The sequence below is a fragment of the Magnolia sinica genome, chromosome 19, assembly GCF_029962835.1.
Source record: "Magnolia sinica isolate HGM2019 chromosome 19, MsV1, whole genome shotgun sequence".
NCBI lineage: Eukaryota > Viridiplantae > Streptophyta > Magnoliopsida > Magnoliales > Magnoliaceae > Magnolia > Magnolia sinica.
In genome coordinates this window covers 30,010,412-30,030,493 of record NC_080591.1, presented here as the reverse complement: position 1 = coordinate 30,030,493, position 20,082 = coordinate 30,010,412, and the positions used below count along the sequence as shown (strand labels likewise).

At 37.6% G+C, this 20,082-nt stretch overlaps 1 protein-coding gene across 2 annotated transcripts in view; it reads left to right on the top strand.

The window, feature by feature from the left end:
• Window positions 1–6,095, top strand: part of LOC131234341 (peptidyl-prolyl cis-trans isomerase CYP71) — a 52,869-nt gene extending 46,774 nt beyond the window's left edge. For both annotated transcript variants that reach the window (XM_058231149.1, XM_058231150.1), the window contains 4 exons: window positions 2,530–2,662; window positions 3,493–3,716; window positions 5,175–5,328; window positions 5,771–6,095. In XM_058231149.1, the coding sequence (XP_058087132.1) occupies window positions 2,530–2,662; window positions 3,493–3,716; window positions 5,175–5,328; window positions 5,771–5,854 (595 nt within the window). In that variant the 3' untranslated portion in view covers window positions 5,855–6,095. The remainder of the gene's footprint in view (window positions 1–2,529; window positions 2,663–3,492; window positions 3,717–5,174; window positions 5,329–5,770) is intronic.
• Window positions 6,096–20,082: the final 13,987 nt, after the last annotated feature.

Genomic DNA, 20,082 nt, shown 5'->3' with positions numbered 1-20,082 from the left:
TGACCACAATAAGTTGATTTAGATGAAAGATAAGTCATGCTGCTTCTTGGTCCAATCCTTCTATTTCATGCTCATGAAGATGGGTAAGGAGCTTACGTAGAAGTGTTGCGTGGCATTATGGAGATCCTTGGAAGATTGCGACCTTTGTGTGGCTCGTGGGAAGAGAAAGAGTTTTGATTGTTGATAATCTCCAAAAGTGATAATTGATGATTCATAATATTTGCCTTATGTGCATGTCTACTGCCGAGTCAATCAATCATCTGGTCATCCATTGCCCCTTCATGTGCCAAGTGTGGAATGAAATTCTAAGAGGGTTCAATGTAGCCTGGTCTATGCAGCTCTCAATTGGGGATCTTTTCACAGCATGGCATGGTGTGGATCTCCGAAAGGAAGTGGTCTTGCGGAGGCTTTTCTTATTGGTCATTTTGTGGGGGATTTGGGGAGAAAGAAATGGAAGGTGCTTGCGAAGTGAAAGCAAGAGGGAGGAGCCGAATGTCGGTATCGGTTAGCATATCTTCCCGGCAGGAAAATGATACAATACGGTGTCGTGTATTGGTATCAGGCCTGTATCGGCCCGTATCAGTTAAAAAATTTTAAAAGCAAAATATATGGAAAACTATTAGAAAAATAAGAAAAAAAATGAGATATCCAGGAATCTATCCTTTTTTTGTGTGTTTTGACCATGTATTCAATGGTGTATCAGACCATTCCTTGATGGGAATGTTGTTTGTTAGTTTGACTTGTTGAAGTCAACTAAATGGGCTTAATTGAACACAAATCAAGCATGATTTGGTGAACTAGGGCCCATTGCATTGAAATACAACAAAAAGAGGATGAAAATATAAAAAAAGAAAGTGAAAGTTTACATTCTTTTTGATTTCTTCATAATAGTCCACTTCGCTTCGCTATGTCGAATCCCATTCAAATAATTTGTTTTGATCCCAAAATAGGTTTAGATCTAGCCTAAAATGAGTTTTTAACATTCGTCCATGATTTGAATGAAAAAAGAAGAGGAGAAATGAGTGAAATTTTGAAAAAAAATAATAATAATATAAAAAAAAAAAAATCAAAATTGGGCTTTTATATGCGTATCAGCTTGTATCGGCCATATCGGTGCCATGCGCCTCATATCTGCCAATACGAGTCGATATGGGTCACTTTTTTCGTCTCAGGCCGATATGACCTCGTATCGCGTATCGTCTCGTGCAGATACGGATACAATACGATACCGATATTTATATCTATAGGGAGGAGTGAGCTGCGAGTAGGGTAATTTTTCATGTTGCTAAATGGGCTTCTTGTCTTAAATGCTCTGAAAAAGTGTATTTTATTTATTTTTTCTATTTTTTCTTTCTGTGTTTTAGTCTGCACCATCTCTGCACTTATTCTTTTCAATAAAAGTTTCGTTTCCTTTTGAAAGAATTTTTTTATGAAGCTAGTCTAAGCTTGTCAGATAAATAATATCATTAGTTAGCTCGAGACATCATTCTTACTGAAGAATGGCCCATTCCACCGTCATAATCATGTTCAAAACCAGAAAAGAATACAAGTTTGGAATCCTCTCATTTTTATTTTTTTTTCCTCGTATTTTTCACCTTTCTTTTCTTCTCGTAATTTTTCTACTGTTACAGGCCATTAACATGACGGTCCAACAGCTGCCCGTTACTGTTTGAATACCTTGATCCACATGGATGTGAACATGTATGTCTATCTAGACGATCCAAATTATGGGGCCCGTCATGGATGGTTCATATCCCAATTTGGATGATCATAGCTATCTAGTTCATGGCCATCAAATGGAAGCTTGAAAAGAAAATTATCAGCTGTTTAAATTCAATCACCAATATTAGATGATTAAGATTTCCCGATGAATGTGATTTTTGGTCTATGGCCATCCACAAAAGCCCCATGTTTTGGATGGTCTGGATCGATGTCACCTAAAACGCGAAACCCCTTTGCATTTTCCGTTCCGGATTATGGGCCATTTGCTATCCAGATTGCTATTTTCAGTGACCCGAATTTTCCCTCTTTCTTCTTACTGTTGATCAAGTTAATGCAAATTTATGTTTACAATGTAGAGATTTATACCTTTATTTATTTAGTCATAATATAACACTAGTTATGCAGGGTATGAAACAATAACATTCCTCCACATATAAATAGCAATATGAGTTGGTATATAAAACTATACTACATACGCAATGTATGTATGGAGTGATGCACATGATCCTACCCCTAGGCACACCACATATTGGAGAACGTAGTGTCACAGCGTACCGCATACCCGTTCCTGTACCACGTACCGAAGCGACTCACAACACAATCCAGGTAACCTTGGTCTGGATTGAGGTGCATATATATGAACTTTATGTTAGATGAGAGATGGTAAAAAATGCAGAGTCCGGCCAACGTAGAAATGATGAAACCATAGTACCAAACTGCTATAGTTTTCTTTGTTTTCCCGATTCATCACTAATCATGAATGTCTCTGGATTCCAAGTTATGACCATTGTGGTATGGTATAAACAGCCGGAGAGAACCAGAGGAGCCTGAAGATGCAACCAAGGGAAGAGACGTGTTCAATGAAAAACCACCTCCTGATGAACTTTTGGCTGTTTCGGATATTGGAAATGCTGTCACCACATCTCTTCCTGACAATGTGGTAATGTTTCCTTTTCCCTGTATCAATCTCATTGCTTGTAAGTAATCTTATTGGTGTCCCTGAGATTAAACTCGGGAAAAAAGGTTAATATTAACGTTTTGCATGGTGTATGAGTAATCCACATCTGTTACCATTTTTGTCAGTGGCACTGCCAGAGTGATTCAAAATTTCAAATAATCATTAAATAGAGGAATTATAGAATCTTGATGTCCTAGGATTTTAAGTGTCCTGTTGCTGCCACCCTGTAGAAGTGGAACTGTGGTAGTGTGGTTCAGTGATGCAGACCATCGGTGTGATGGAATGTGGCTAGGTGATGCCCCAAAAATGGCCTACATTGGAAGTTCCTAACCCATTAATCAGTGATCAACAGATAGATGGGTAAGAAAAAAAATAAAGCAACGATAAGAAGTCCAGAAATTGGATGACTAGGAACCTCCAAACTGGATGGTTTTTTTGGCACTCCAACATTGGCCTTTAACGCAAATCAAGAAAAGAAAAACATTGGCCTTTATAAGATCAGTAGTTGAGAAAAGAAAAACATTGGCCTTTCTCAGATCAGTAGTTGGGACCAAACCTGTGCCCACTTATACGAAATCGACACATAAGGATGCAGCTGGACATTATTTGTATGCTTTTGTAATTCCTCCATTACATAAATGTTTATGATTTTCTACCTGATCTGGGAGTATTACTTGAATTATAGTAGTGTCTAGGTTTTGTGGTACTTTATTTTTGGCTGGCTGGATGCATGCACAACTTAAGCATAACCTTGAATTATATATGCTTCCTTTTCAAATAACATGCCTTGGGCTATCTTTTATATTTATCAGATCTTGCACACTACACTGGGAGACATTCACATGAGGCTGTACCCAGAAGAGTGCCCTAAAACTGTGGAGAACTTCACAACCCACTGCAGAAACGGCTATTATGACAATCTGATTTTTCATCGGGTTATCAAAGGCTTCATGATACAGACGGGGGATCCTTTGGGAGATGGCACTGGTGGGCAGTCCATTTGGGGAAGGGAGTTTGAGGATGAGTTTCACAAAAGGTAACTCTGCAAATCCACACTTTTCCATCGTAGTGCATTTTTGTATATGAGCCTCAGTTTCAAGTCATCTCTACAATTAGATATCAATGTTTCCCCGAGTTTTTGCTGATCCCACTGGCACCTCTACAGGCAGCCACACATGCTGATGTGGCATCATGCGGACCCCACTGTGTAGATAACCTGGTTTAGTATCAGGCAGGTCAACCCATCATGTGGGTGCACATGTACAAAAACAATGCATAGTTTAGAAAAGCTTACCAACAGTTCATTCTCAATTTACATGTGGCTTGTCTTATTAGCGGGAGGGCCTGAATTATGGGCCAGAACATCTATATAGTTGGACCACCTGTTTCATGACTCGGATGAGCCCAAACATGTGCTGGCCACAAGCAGGTTGGTACATGTGGCTGCATACAGGGATGCATGTGGATATGTGCGCATGGGCTTTACCAACTTTCTTAGTTTTATTTACTTACCTCTGGCTCACTGCAAGTCCCATGTTTTATGTCTTCTCTACCAAGAGGCATCATGCTTTGTTTCCTAGATATGGCTGCATATTTATTAGAGTTTTAAGCAATGCTCAGTATTCAAGCTAGTTCTGTATCTTCTGGGTTTTGGGTTCAGTAATCCAAACAGTTGATGTTATGGCACTTGGTGGCTCATGCACCAAAGTTCTGCAAATTAAAATGGTGGGTGGTCAACCAATACATAGTGGCGTAGAAAGAAAATATTGCTATGGCTCACATCCAGGCCAAATATATATAGCTAGGATCTTGCAGTCAGGGCTTCTTTTGTGCATCCTCCATCCACAATGAGGTCCATCATATCAATGGTTTGAATCATTAAACCATAGGCTGCACTTGCACAAACTCAACGCGAATGGTACTGTACAACCTTTTTGACTAGTGCATTGTATAACACTTCTATTTATTAAAAACTCTCTTTTTGTGAGCTCGTACTGATCATATTGCTGTAAATTTTACATGGGGTGTGCTATGGTGTTTGTTTGCAACCATTTGTATGTGTAAGTGAATCGAGACAATGTGCATTGTGGGTCCCATCGTGTGTGCAACGTAGTTGAAAAAATCTGACTTTAATTGTTAATGGAAAACAGTTCACCCGTTGAATTTGGGCCCCTGATCTCATCCTTTTCTACTGTCCTTTAGATGGAAACGATTTTCCAGTCAATTGGTTTTCAGGTTATGCTATGTCCATAGTGGGGCCCACTATTTGGATGTTCTAGATTTAGGTACATTGCATCCCATATTTTTGGTGGATGGTTTCCATACTTCAGCAAACGGTGGCCAACCTGCACCAAGCTCAATTTGCATTCTCTCTCGGGAAGAAAAATTCAGTGGAAAAGAAAATATTTGATAATCAAGTGGTGTATAATTGCATGATACGGACATATTAAGCTATGTAAGCATGCCTAACATTTAGGTGCATTTTCCGCCGCAGCTTAAGGCACGACAGACCGTTCACTCTATCAATGGCAAATGCTGGGCCCAATACCAATGGCTCTCAGTTCTTCATCACCACCGTGGCAACGCCATGGCTAGATAATAAGCACACTGTCTTTGGTAGAGTCGTAAAGGGTATGGATGTTGTACAGGTATGTGATCTCATTCAACCCTGCCTTGCCTTTTTCTGCCTCTTTCTACTGAGCCATGCTAGTGGGACTTGCATACATGTGATAGAATCTTTTCAGTACATTTACCTACATGGCACATGCATGAGATCTGGGCATTCATATGGTTTGGCCCACCCTGAACATGCCCTGGTGCAGAAATTGGGAGGCCCGCACCATTCATTAGATGGCCCACAGCTATATGATAAAAATGGACAGTTATAAAGGAAAAAAGATGAGTGGGCCATATTCAATGCGCAGCTAGTTGGCTGGCCTGGTTTTGGGCTAGGGCATTTTCCCGTGGGCGCACCTGATGAATGGCACAGATCTTGTACACGTGCACAAAGAGTACCTCACATCCATGGGTCCTGTTCATGTTTCTGATTTCTAGTAAGCTGAATCCGATGACCCTGTTTCTGTTTGGCAGGGAATAGAGAAGGTGAAGACAGACAAGGGGGACAAGCCGTACCAAGATGTGAAGATCTTGAATGTGACAGTTCCAAAGTCCTAAATTTCACCTTCTTTGGATGGTTGTTGCATTCACTAGTTGGCAATGGTCAGCCCTCATGTTGGAATGATCAAAAGCTCTGGTATTTTATTGCCCTGTTCTTCCAGGTAAACTACAATCCTCCCCTCGGAGTACTCTTGGTGATGGATTGACTGTTATCCACATGATAAAACTGGATGCTGTCCTTTAAATAATATTTATGTTTGCATTTCAAGCTTTATATGAAGAGTTAGGATCTCTACCACCTGTTCTTTTTCAGAGAAAAACACTGATGTGCTGCCTGAGTGGTGATCCATACTCATGCGCATGCAGCTATTGTATGCATGGTAGATATGTACCAAAACTGAAACCATCCAAGTCATTGGTCCACTTTAGATGGGGCATGGCCTTTAAATTAGATTTGATTCGCTGATCTGAACTGCCTGATTGGTGGCATTATCATGGCAGTTACAATGAAAGAAGTCATTGGTCCAAATTCAGTGAGCAATTGTCTACTAATCAGAAAATTAAGAACCTTGTATTGTCCTACCGTAGGTTTGCTAAGCACACACACAAGTGCAATAAAGCTGGTGTACACACCATATGCGTGCCAGCATGGCACAGTCATTTGAGATTTAATCCACCATCAGGTTGGTCCAACCTTGTACATGTTTTCCCAAAAAATAAGATCTGGTTCAATCAGCACGTGGGCCCCAATTTTGGAAACAATTGCTAGAAAACTTCAGCCAAGTTTTTTCAGAGCCGTACATTTGTTTTGCAAACTGTTGATCCACCTGACCAGTCGGTCAGCCTGATTCTTGCGCTGGGCATCAATATAGCGGTGCTGTTCCAATGGATGGATAGGGGTCCAATTCAAGGGGTCCAGTGCCCAACAATCTCCCAGATGGAAGTTGACTACGAAACAATTAAGTAAATGATAGAAACGGTTCCAAATTGGCCAATAGAAGGCCTAAAACCCTATGGCTATAATCTTCTAATATGGGTATTTTCATTGCGTGACTGTGATTCCCTTCACATCAAGATTCATGGGCCCCATTCATACCAGGTACATCTGAGAGCTCAAACCTACTGCACAATCTCTTCCTGAGCATTTTCTAATACATCTTCTCATTGGATTGTAGAGTGTGTGGACAGTGGAGGAATGGAGAGGATTTTGGGAATTGAAGTGTCATTTAGGGGTCTGCAATATGGGGTTTGCTAAATGCTTTCCCAACCTATTGCAATGGGAAGTAGGACTTTAGCTGAGATCCTTTCCAATGTTTCTGACCTTTAAAAAAAAAAAAAAAAAAAAAAAAAAACTCTGTTTTTCTTTATTGCCTTGTTGTTTATTTATAGGTCTTATACATAGCAATCTTAATCACACTCAACTTCGCATAGAATGCCTTGCCAACCTATTGCAGTGGGAAGCCTTGTTGTTTATTTATAGAGACTATACCTAGGACTTCAATAAGCTCTGTAACAAGTCAACTAAATTAAGACTTCCAATAAGTTGTGTAGCAATCAAACCAAACTAGAACATCCATATAATTGAGGAAACTTGCTAATGTAGAATGCTAGTGTAAGCTCATTGCATTAATGGTGCTATGAATCATATACTTCAACCGTTTAATTATTCAGACGAAAAGAATAAAACAATCAAAGGATTAAACATTCCGATCTAAAGAGTTTTATTTTATTTTATTTATTTTTAAACATCCCAATTAACGGTTAAGATAGATGGGCATGTGAGCTTATTGGATGCTAGAGATGGTGTGTAAAACACATGCTCAATGCCAGTCAGCCTGGATAAGGGCCGAGTTTGGATGCAATAACTGCAAAAGGGTTTTCCTTGTAAGGTGCTTCCCACTTGCTCAGTCGGCTTACTCAGAAGTGGGTTTGCATAAGTGCATCCAAACGCACAACACATTGGTTTTTTTTTTTTTTTTTTTGACTTAAAACAGCCCTTTCGACGGTGCATCCAAACGGTAAAGGAGAATTGCATTAGGTCTGTAGCTGTTATCAAACTCCAGCCTCAACTTTTTATCATGAATCCTAACAATCTTACAAAGGATTTGGTCTTTGATAGAGTAAAATACTATATAACATGTTTGGTATAGCTGGCCCCAGTTAGATAGGATAAGGCTTAGATGATGGTCATCTATGATTTATTTTATGTTTTTGGGGTAGGCTTCATTCATTTAAGGTGAGGCCTATATGGTTTGGACCATTGAAAGATGACATCAGATCCAAAGGCTACTTCAACATTTTGACTTTGATTTCAGAAGCAGAACCTTCTAGAAGAGCAATCAAATTTGACTTTGTTTCCACACCGAAAATCTTCTATAATAGCAATCGTTTTGACTTTGATTTCAGACGGTGGAATGATCAAAGTCAGATTCTTTTATAAGAAGTAGCACAAGTCATGTATTCCCATTGTTACACAAGAGATGCTATAACAAGATATCCCACCGTCCATTGGTGGGAAGCAGGAATCCTATGCCCATTTGAAATGGGACTTTTGCCCGGCTTTCTCAAAACTTGAACTGGGAATCTAATGCACAACCAATGAACGGTGGAGATTTTTCCCCTTCTGGTGTGCCAATTGATAGGAGAGGATGTACGTTGCGGACACAGTAGCTTATCTCTAGGTGTGGTGATGGACCGGGCTGGTCTAGGCCTGGCCTGGGCTGGACAGATGATGAATGGTCCACTCTAACCCGCTGGCCTGGTCCAGTGATCAAGTGGGCCACAGTTATACAAAATAATTTCACAGTTTAAAGATACTTGGGACAAGTTCTCATTCAATGTACACCTTGGGATTTCAGGTCCTGTTTGGATGACTCTGTGGTGGATGGAGAGGTACTTGTAAGAAAAATCTTTGTTTGGAATGTTTCAAACCGTCGATCATTTCACTCCCTTTTTTGAGTAGGGCCGGTCCTGCCCTGGACCGGCTATCTCCAGGGCTTTAGGGACTTGGAGCCAGTCTAGGACCCAATCACCCAACCCCCGTCCGGTCCTAGCCGGAATGGATGATTAAGCATGCACTTGGAAATTGTATACACGTAGGCGTACACATCATTAAAATTAGGCTGTCCAAATTATGGGTTTCAGTTTAGATGAATCTTGAATATTTGATTAGTCAACTATTAGGTTGGTTACAAATGAAAAAATATGTAATGTTCCTATTTCAATGAACAAAGTCCACAATTCTATCGGTGCAATTACTAAGTGCCTGAGTATCAAGCTTCAAGCTCTGTTAAGAGTATTAAATAATTCCGCATGTCAAGCGCCATGTCTCCAGGAATTAATTACACTAATAACTAAGCTGTCAACTGGTAAATGTTGTCTGCTACTAGCTTCTTCGTGAAGTCTCTTGACTCAGATGACTTGGTTCCTTTTCTACTTTTAAAGTCCTTTTGACTCGGATGAGTGATTGGGTTCAAGTCACATTGAATCAACCAAGTAGGCCAGTTGAGTCGATGACTCAAGCTAAGTTTGAGTCGAGTCAAACACCTCACCAAGTTTCACAGTGACTTGGGTTGATTTCTAATTGAATTGAATTTACTCAACTAAGTTATGAGTTGAGTCACCAAGTTGATTTCTAATTGAGTTGAGTTTACTCAACTAAGTTATGAGTTGAGTCACCAAGTTTTAGAACTCTGGGCTTGAGTCAGAGTCCTCACTATAAGTTTCATGATGACTTGGATTTATTTCTGAAAATTAGCAATTTATCATATTTGTCTTTATTGTCTCAATTTCTATCCTTTGTTGAATATGAGTAACAACGTGTTATTACCTTACCCCATCCTAATACATACACCTCAATTGATAGACCATGTGCTATACTCTTCAATATTGTTTTCAGTTCATCCTAGTAGGAATGACCTTATGAGCAGTATGGATGGCAAAACACCACGGTTCCCTGCTTATTGTTTTGTGTCATGTGGCTCACTTGAGTTTTGGATCTACCTCATTTTTTATCCCATGATCCAACGTTATCTGTTTTACGGATGGATGAGGTGCATTTCACACAAAAATTACAGTGGGCCCCATCTAATTTCAGTCCAGATAGGAAGGCTTCCCCAGGCAACCCGTGCCTGTACACAACAGTTGGAACCGGATGGGACTTGGCCGTGACCCAAAACAAGCGTGTGTGGGGGCATACCTCAGTGTTTGCATCTTATATCTACGCTGTCCATCTTTTTTGCCAGCTTATTTTAGGAAATGAATTCAAAGATGAAGCAGATACAAATCTCGGGTGGACCACACCACAGGAAACAGTGGTCAATGACCATTAAAAAAATTTTGTGGGCCATGAAAGTTTTGGATCACATTGATACAAATCTCACGACGTTCTGAATGTTTTTGTAAGTTCATTTTAGGGTATGATCTAAATATGGGTATGGATTGGGTACTACTCCCACCCGACTTAGCTAGGAATGGACAGTCCTGGCAGGTGCTCTGTGAGGCCCACTGTGATGTATATGTTTAATCTAGTTTGACAAATCATTTCGAAGCATGATACAAAAAATGAGACAGATTAAAGGATCAAGTGCACCATATGACAGAAAGTAGTAGGATTGAATTCCTATCCTATCGTATTCATCTAATTATGGATATTTATGTTTTCCCTTTATACATGTTTATGTGACCTTATGAATAGGTTGGATGGCAAATAAACATCACAAAGTTTTCAAAAATAGGAATTGAATCTCTTCTACTTGTGATGTCATCCACTTTTTTTTTTTTTTTCTTTCTGTTAGCTTGTTAGTACACCCCACTATCAGGTCACACTTCACTATTAGCCACCCCCACTAGGGAATCGATACCAAGACCTCAATGTTGAAACGAGGTATCTTCACTCAATCGCTTCAATAGTCTACTTGAGCCCCTTCAATAACCTATACGTGCCATCCCCTCATGATTAGAGTTGAGCATCGAGTCGGACCGGATTGGGTCCAACTCAACTCGGTCCGAAATTTTCAATGAACTAACCTGAATTCGATTCGATCTGGGACTGAGTTCGGGTTATTTGACTCGATCCGATCCATTGCACTGCTGGCCTGGCACGAACTGAGTCTGTCTCAGTTAGGGAAACTGAGTTTGATCGGGTTGGGTATGGTTCGAATTGAGTCTTCTGTTAAGGGTTTTTTTTTTTTTTTTTTTTTTTGAATTTTTTTTAAAAATAAATATGATTTTCACTGTTAAAAAATTCGTAGGGCCCACCATAACATTTGTTTTCCATCCAATCTATTAATAAGGTCACAACTACATGGATGAAGAGGAAAAACAAATTTCATATTGATTCGAAACTTCTATGACCTCTAAAAGAGTTTCAATGGTAGACGTTTAACCTCAATGCTTTTTGCAGTGTGGTCCACTTGATGTTTAAATCTGTCTTATTTTTCGGCTCAAGCCTTAAGATGAGCCCGCCAAATGGATGGATGGTTTGGATATAACACATACCTCATGATAAGACCCACAAAACTTGCTGACGTCAATACAGTAGCTGATACACCTACCAGTCCGCTTTCTTTTCTTGTGTCAGAGCTCGGTGCTCAATGCACCTTGAGCCATGAGTTGAGAGGATGGATTGGCTACTCCCCTTGCTCCCAGCCATTCGGTGCTATGTGGACTCCACCATGATGTATTTATTTCATCCATGTCGTCCATCTATTTTTCTAGAGCATTTTATGGTATTAAACAAAAAATGAGGTATATCCCAATCTCAAGTGGACAACATTATAAGAAATAGTGTTCAATGAACGTTGACCGGATCGGATTGGTCTGAATTGGTCCGGATTGGCCATTGATCCTAACTTGACTTGATGTATGGTTGGATCTGAGTGGACAACATTACAAAAATGAGGTATATCCCAATCTCAAGTGGACAACATTACAAGAAACAGTGTTGAATGAACTTTGACCGGATCGAATTGGTCTAGATTAGCCACTGATCCTAACTCGAATTGATGTACGGTTGGATTTGAGTGGGCCTACTCAATCCGACCCGATACTGGCCTTCGGATCGGGTCGGATTCTGCCCAGCTCTACTTGTGATGATGCAATCCGCCCAAGGATTGTATATACATCTTGGCCATCATAAAAAAATGAGATGGCCCACCTTAATGCCTATGAGAAATCCATGTTGTCTCTCTAATTTTCCATTGTATATCAGGGGATGAGCCAAAAAATGAAACAGAGCCAAATCTCATGGGACCACACCAGACGAAAATGTGGTTATTGAACTCTCACCATTAAAAACTCCTTTGGTGTTACAAAAGTTTTGGATGAAGCTGATATTTGTGTTTTCCCTCCATCCAGGTCCGTGTGACCTAATCAAAGGGTTGGATGACAAATAAACATTACAGTGGGCCTAGAAAGATTTTAATGGTAGTTGTTCAATTACTATTGTTTTCCTGTTGTGTGGTCTACTTTAGCTTTGGACTCATGCCCTAGAATAATTATCTAAAATGGATAGATGGCATGGATAAAACACATACATCATGGTGGGGCTATGTATAATCATACACTAACCACCTTCCTAATGGCATCGTTAACTGTCAATCAAACGACAATCTGCATCCGCAATCTCCGTTGCAATCCCTGTCATGTATCATGGTCTACCTCAGATTTGGATCTGCTTTAGTTTTGGGATCAGGAGAAAATGATTTTTCAAAATGAATGGACAGCGTGGATATAATGTACATACATCAAGGTGGGCCTCACCCACCTTGGCCAACGTCAATGGGATCCCTCTATCTTGATGTGTGTGCTTTAAAATCCAAGCCGTTCATCTGTTTTGAAAGATTATTTTAGGGCATAATAAAAAAATGAAGTGGATCCAAATCTTTGGTGGACCACACCACAAGAAACAATGGTGATTGAATACACCCACCGTTAACGACTTCTTGGAAGCCTTCAGAATGTTTATTTTCCATCCAACCTATTGATCGGGTAATGAAAACCCTTGCGAATGGACCACACAAATATCAACTTAATCCAAAACTTTTGTAGATTGCTTTTAAAACTGCCTGTGCTTATGGGAATTATTCATTTTGTTTTCATAGATTTTGTTTTTAATAAGTTCAAACGATTCTAAAAATAATCCAGATTATAAAAATCCAAAATACATTAATGTTGAGTACTATTTTCTCCCAAACTTTAGCACTTTATAAATGTCATAATTAAATTCAAAGCATTAATCCTATAATTAAAAAATTTCTAAACAATGAGTTTCATGGGTACATAGTGAAGTCCAGACTTATCACAACAAAAGGTTTAGTTCTCTACTTTCATGATAACATTAATGATCCAAAGAACATTCAAAATTACTTGCCTTATAGGTCAACCTTCTACTCATACAACTTTTGATTTTTCCATTGACGACTTTCACACTATTTTCACTTTTCTACTCTACCATTGTGATCCAGATCGTCGGACCTTAGATCAGGCATATCTCACAGTCCAGAATAAGTTATCTGACGTAAAATATATGATTTTGGGGTAGAACGAGCTACTTTAGCCAACCAACCCCACTACGCCGGGTTACGCAGCCCGGAATTGCAAAAAACCCCTGGATCGATGGTCGTTTCCTTGTTTTAATTTCGTTTTTACTATAAATAGTAAGTTTTAATTTGATTATAACTCTTCATCCGTCGGGCTTTAGAAGTTGCGCCCAACATGAAAAGAGCTTAGAATAATTAGGAGAACGGTTTGGTGAAGCTAGATAGGACACTTACTATTTTTGGCTGAAAACCTTGCGCACTAGTAGACATTCCGACCGTCTATAAATAGTAAGTTTACTATTTATAGTAAGTCGCGAATTCTAGGAGTTTTAGTTGTAGTTTGATTCTGATTTCTTTTCCATTGCTTGGTACTCCTATTTAAAGGGTTGTGAAGTCGTTTTTATTCATTCATTAATCAAATTCGAATTTATTAGAATTTATTTCTATTTCCTACTTTCTTTCCTTGTGGATTCGAGAAGTCTCTGTGAAGAGTCCAGAGAATGATCCAAAGAACATTCAAAATTACTTGCCTTATAGGTCAACCTTCTACTCATACAACTTTTGATTTTTCCATCGACGACTTTCACACTATTTTCACTTTTCTTTTCTCTTATTCTTTACAGTAATATAACTTTAATAGGTAGCCTCTTTTCGATGCCAATTGTTTTTTAGCTAGGTATTACTTCTCTTTTATTTTTTGCTTTTTAATTCTTTTCGTTGAGCATGATGGATAAATTCTTCAGGTTTGGTTCTTTTCATTCTTAATAATCATTAAGTTAATAATTCAATATTAAACTTAAACTTTAATATGTAAGATAAATGTGATATATAAATTACATTACTCAGTCAATATTTAAAACTCTCGATTCAAATATTAAAAACTTCAAACTTAATTTTAAAATCTATTAAATAGCTAAAATCCAGATTTCAAAAATCCTTAACATTATGCATCTTATCATTCTAATATTTGTATTATCTTCAAAATTATTTAAATTTATAGAAAATTTTAAAATTTTTGAAAAAAAAATTATAGTTAAAAAATTCGAAGAATTTCTAAAATAAACCTACCCCCAAACCTAAATTCTACATTGTCCTCAACGCATAAACATATGTAATAAGAGCAACTTGAGAGCAACGAAAATAAAGATAAGTAGATGAAAAGTAATTGAAAGGTGACATACAGATAAGCGAGTGCGAACTTCCTATCAAATTGGTGATTTATCAATAAAACAAAACAAGTTAAAACAACTTAATCTTAAGAAAGAAAATAAATTTCTAATCCTAACTGTCAATCATCTATAAGCATCGGTTCTTCCTTTGGCCAATATCTCAGTAATTTTCTTAATAAACTTTTCAACAAGATCATCCAGAGATCTATTATGTAGTAGACTTGGATGTCTTGCACCATGATCATTCAGAGAATTTTATGAACTTCAGCATAAAATCTTATTTTAATCCCTTGAGGTATCCAAAGTGGTTAATATTCATATGTGGCAGAAAATTTTTTAATGTTAGTACACCACGGTGAATCAGAGACCACAATTAATTATAAATTAGAAAAATTTTCTTTAGCTAGTGCAGTCTCAACAAATTTTAAAGTTTCATACTTTGGTTCAAATTCTAGTTCCTCCACCTTTAATGGTAAATATTCAGGATCTGTACAAATGAGTTATTCAAAATAATGATTCTCTTGGTCAGTGTCAACTACCGAGGTACATTCTTGTAAAGCATCCATTATGTCTTTAATCATATTATCATTAAAATCCTCAAACTGCGCCAAACAAACTTCTATAGAGTCGGGATATTCAGTTGAAAGGGACTCACTTTCTATGTTGAAATCAAACATGTAATGTAGGTGGAGCGGATCAACATCACTATGTTTGAAAATTTCATGTGCTTCTCGATCATTAACTGGTACCTTAATTGAGATTGACTCTTGGGAAAACTAAATCGTAAGCTCTTGAGCATATTTCAACTCATCATTCTCAAATTCAGTATACTCAACAAGCGATGTGGGATCACTTTCCTTGTATTGTATTTCTAGATTGGGCGGAGGTTGGGTTAGGCAAGCTTCTTCCTAATCAATGAGGCATGACTGAACTCTTTGAATGGAGGATTCAAACGTTTCCAACGATACTCTAATGTTTGTAAATGTTTGTATAGTGTTTTTGTTGAATTGTTCTTGAACATCCATAAATTTCTAAGGTGAATCCTCTTGGGTTGTTTCTGATGGAATCTTATAAGTAGGGGATCCAAGGGGATATTCATTAGAATCCATGGTTGGTTCACCTCTCCAATTTAAATTTTGATATTTTCACCAATTGAAGTCATACGGGTCATATGTGGTAATATTTAATGGTTGTTGGTAAGCGTTATCACCCATAATATAATCACGTATTATCTTTTTAACTGATGGATGATGGTTGTTCTTCCTCCTATAATTACGTAGTGACTTTTTAATTGGTGAATTATCATATCCTGGTCGATTCCCGATCATAGATTTAATTAATTTACAAGCCATAGGGCGTTTCGTAACATAATGATATGACAACCCTTCAACCAATCTCTCGTCTCTTAGAAGTTGATTGGAGTATTCACGTGTCCACTCTAAAATGAACATGATGAAATCCTAATAATAAAAAAATAAAAAAACTAAAAAAAAAAATCTATAGAAAATTCCTACAGCAATAAGAAAAGCAAGTAGATGGAATAAGGGGGAATGTTACCAGAAGAGAGGAACTAGAGTGAAAATCGTATAAAATAGAAACAATAAACAATGTTAGTAATGTTAGAAAAAAAATTAAATAAATCCTAAAAACCCAATGTTAGAAAAATTAAGAAAAATAAAAAAATCTGACTTAATAAACCTAAACTTAATTGTGTTCGCGACACTCCCCGACAACGACCCTAAAAACTTGTTCACGAATCCCAAGTGCAGGGTTGCAAAGTAGTAATAACTCGATAAGATCAATGTTGAATCCTCATGGAATAGGAAAAACGGTTTAGAACTAATCTAAATATAATGTGTTGGTCTGGGTTTTTAATTTAGCAATTTAGGAAAGAGTTTTAAAATAAATAAATAAAAGACTAGGGATCTAGGAATCCACTTATAGCAATCACAATATTCGATTTACCAATTCAATGTATATCTCAATTGAAATTGAAGTCCTATCATATATAATCAGAGGATAATTTAGTTAAATAATTCATAAACATTAATAAGAATATGATTTCAATTGATTGGTTCTCTCATGAAGTATTCAAATCTCAATCATAGAGAATTGAAAGCATTTAAAGTACCCATAGATGATAATAGATCAATCAATTATATAGATTAAATCATTCTCTAATTCAGACTAAATAATTATTAAATGAAAGCATTCATTGTACTCGAAGTGTATAACAAATCCAGACATGAACAATTTAAAGACTTAAAGTAAATCCAAATAAAATTAATCTAATATCATCATTCAAAATAATGTTATTGAATCCAATAAACTAAATACTGAAATTAACTACAAAATTCATCCCTAAGTCTTAGCTAAAATATTAGCTAGTCATAACTAAGAGATTAACTAACTCAAAAACAAAAGAAAAACTAAAACATCTATTAGAACCCATGAAAAAATTGAAGCGGAAGAATGTTATCGACGCTCTACCTAAGCCTTCTCTCTCTTTCCAAACTCTATAAAATGGTTTGGAACGTCTCAGGAACCTAAATTTATAGTTTTGGAACTCCATCTTTCGCATTGTTTTGAAAAAATTACAAATTGACTTTGAATTTACGCAGTCACGTGCACCTTTGATGGCATCGAATGGTTGTTTTTGCAGTTTTTCAGAATTTTGTCTTTCTGGTCCTGAAATTTCATAATGTGATTTTTCTAATCTTAAATTTTAAGGATTATTTTTCCTAGGTTTCTTTATTTCAAATCTTTAATTTCATTTCTTACTCACTTGGTTTACTTGGATCTTTAGTACTTGAATTCTTTAACATTGTTATCCATAGATTCAAATCTTGATTATTTTCTTTTGATCTCAATGTTGTTCTTTATATATCCAAATTATCATTATGTTCTTTTGATCTCTAAATTCATTCTTTTAGGCATATATTCATCTTAGGCTTCTGAATCACCTTGCATGATAAAAATGTATATAATTAAATCGAATTAACACTTAAATGTCAAGAAAACTAATGTGATTGAAGGGTTAAAAATGCAATATTTGAGTCTCAACAATCTCCAAAGGCTATTAGTACTGAAACGATTACAATAATTGTCAAAACATGAGAAGCATCCAGATGGTCAGTGTAAGACTATAAATAACAAAAGAATTGAATAGAAGAAGACGTCTCATACCAAATCAAATCAAATCAAATCTATTTTTTAATTACTTTGTGCTCCTTATCAGCCGTTTACATTCCTTAGTGTAATCGGTAACAGTAATTAAGTAGTTATCAATTTTAGTTGTAATCTGAGTTTACGCACACACGCTAGACTTAGTTCAAATATCAAGCAAGTTCTCTATTTAGAAATGTACTTTGCGGTTACTCTTTGCGGCTAATTGTAAGAGTTTTCTTTTTATTTTATGTATATTGAAAAAGTCTTTTCATTTGGAAGACAAGAGTATAATTCATTTTCAGCGAATGAACCCCACCCTCTAATAATCGCCTAATCATCTTAAACAATATTGTGCAAGTGGTTGAATAGGTGACCGTCCTTATTCGATCTTTGTTATATACGGTTGATTTGGATATATTTACCTATCTTGACGCTTGGGGTCTTAGATGTTAGATTTGATTTGAATTATCCGATTCTGGCACACATGCACAAACCAGGTGATCGAAATTGAAATTGAGAGGCAACACCAGCATAGGCATCACCTATCACAGAAATCAGGCCAGGTAGGCCATACCTATCTCTTGAGTCAGATTTCTGGTTGTCGATTGATTCCAAATATGTGGTCCACCTGATTAGTGGACATACGATTTCCTTATCAGGTAGGGTATAAAATTTGCATGGTACATATTCCTACACAAGTGGCTTCTTCATGGAAAGTTGTAGCTGGGTGACGCAGCTACAGTACCATATGTATATGATCAGTTCTCGAAGTTAGGTGGGCCCACCGTGATGTTTATGAGAAATTCGATCATGTCACTGCATAGACTGAAAAATGAGGCAAATTCAAAACTTAAGTAGGCCACGGGAAAGGATATTGGGAGGACTGAACTTCCACCGTTGAAACATTTGTGTGACCGCAAAAGTTATAGATCACGCTGATATTTTTTGTTTTCAATTCATCTCAGTACGAATGACCTGATGAACGGTATGAATGGCATATAAACATCAAGGTGGACCTTAGGGAGGTTTCAACGGTAGACATTTCCTTACCCACTTTTCCTGTCGTGTGGTCCACTTAAGTTTTGGATCTGCCTTATTTTTTGGGCCATGCCCTAACATGATCTAGAAAAACGGATGGACGGTGTGGATTCTCACACACATCACTGTGGCCCCACCTACCTTCCTGTCGCAGGCAATCAGTGTCCAACCAAAAGTCAGCTACTTGGCTTAGTATCCATGGTCCAACTAGTTTGTAACTCTCAAGGTATCTAAGTTATGCGTGTATGACATTGTATCCGTCCAAAAGGATGGGCCCACCAGGAAGATCACTCAGTCAAACATGAGGTTTGATCCAGCCATGGGGCTGGTAAAACATGTGTATGAGGAACAGACCAGTGTAGCCACACCTGATGAACGGATAAGCATCGTTAAAATGCGGCTACTGATTATACATTAATTTTAATGGTGAGGATTGTCCATCATTGAGATTTTTGGTCTATGGTCCATTTCTGTAGTCTCAAAATGAATGAACGGTGCGGATTACTGTATTCTTAGGATCTAATCCCATAATTAAATGATAGGAAGTATTTTTATTTTTTTGCTTTTTAAAATAATAATGACCTTTCAATCAGTAGGCAACCAATGGTCAGATTCATCGTAGAGGTGTGGCCAACGTAATGAATGGACCAGCTTGATTTTCGAGAAAAGTACAATTCACCAGGGTCTGTAAATGGGCCCGGCCCGGGTCTATCAAAATCAAAAATTTGAAACAGTTCAAAAACCGCCAACCCCACGCCCGGCCCGTTGACGGCAATCCTACCTTTCGCATGGAACGGATTCACGTGTACGGCTTCAGTGGATCACGGATCCTCCAAGGTCGGCGGATCCCTGATTGTGGGGGCCACCTTTATTTATATTACTTACATCCATTCCATCCATCCAGTTTGAAACCTCATTTTAGGGCATGATAAAAAAAATGAAGCAAATCTAAATCTTAGGTAGACCACACCACATAAACAAAAGTGATTAAATACTCACCATACCTCAATGTTTATTTACCATCCAACCCGTAGATAAGGTCACAAAGACATGGATGAAAGGATCATATAAATATTAAGTTTTTGGCCCACAACGAGTTTTTAATTGTCAATCACCACCGTTTCTTGTGGTGTGGTCCACCCGAGATTTTTATCTACTTATTTTTTGTGATCATACCATAAAATAATCTGTCGAAACGGATGGACGGAGTGGATATAAGTTAAATACATCAATATGGGCCCCACATTCAGGCATCCACCGATCCACGGTTCAGGACCACTTAAGCATGCAGACTACGGTAAGTGATTAGATATTACATTAATTAGGTACAAAAACATAATCTAATTGCAATTTGCAGGCGCATCCAAAA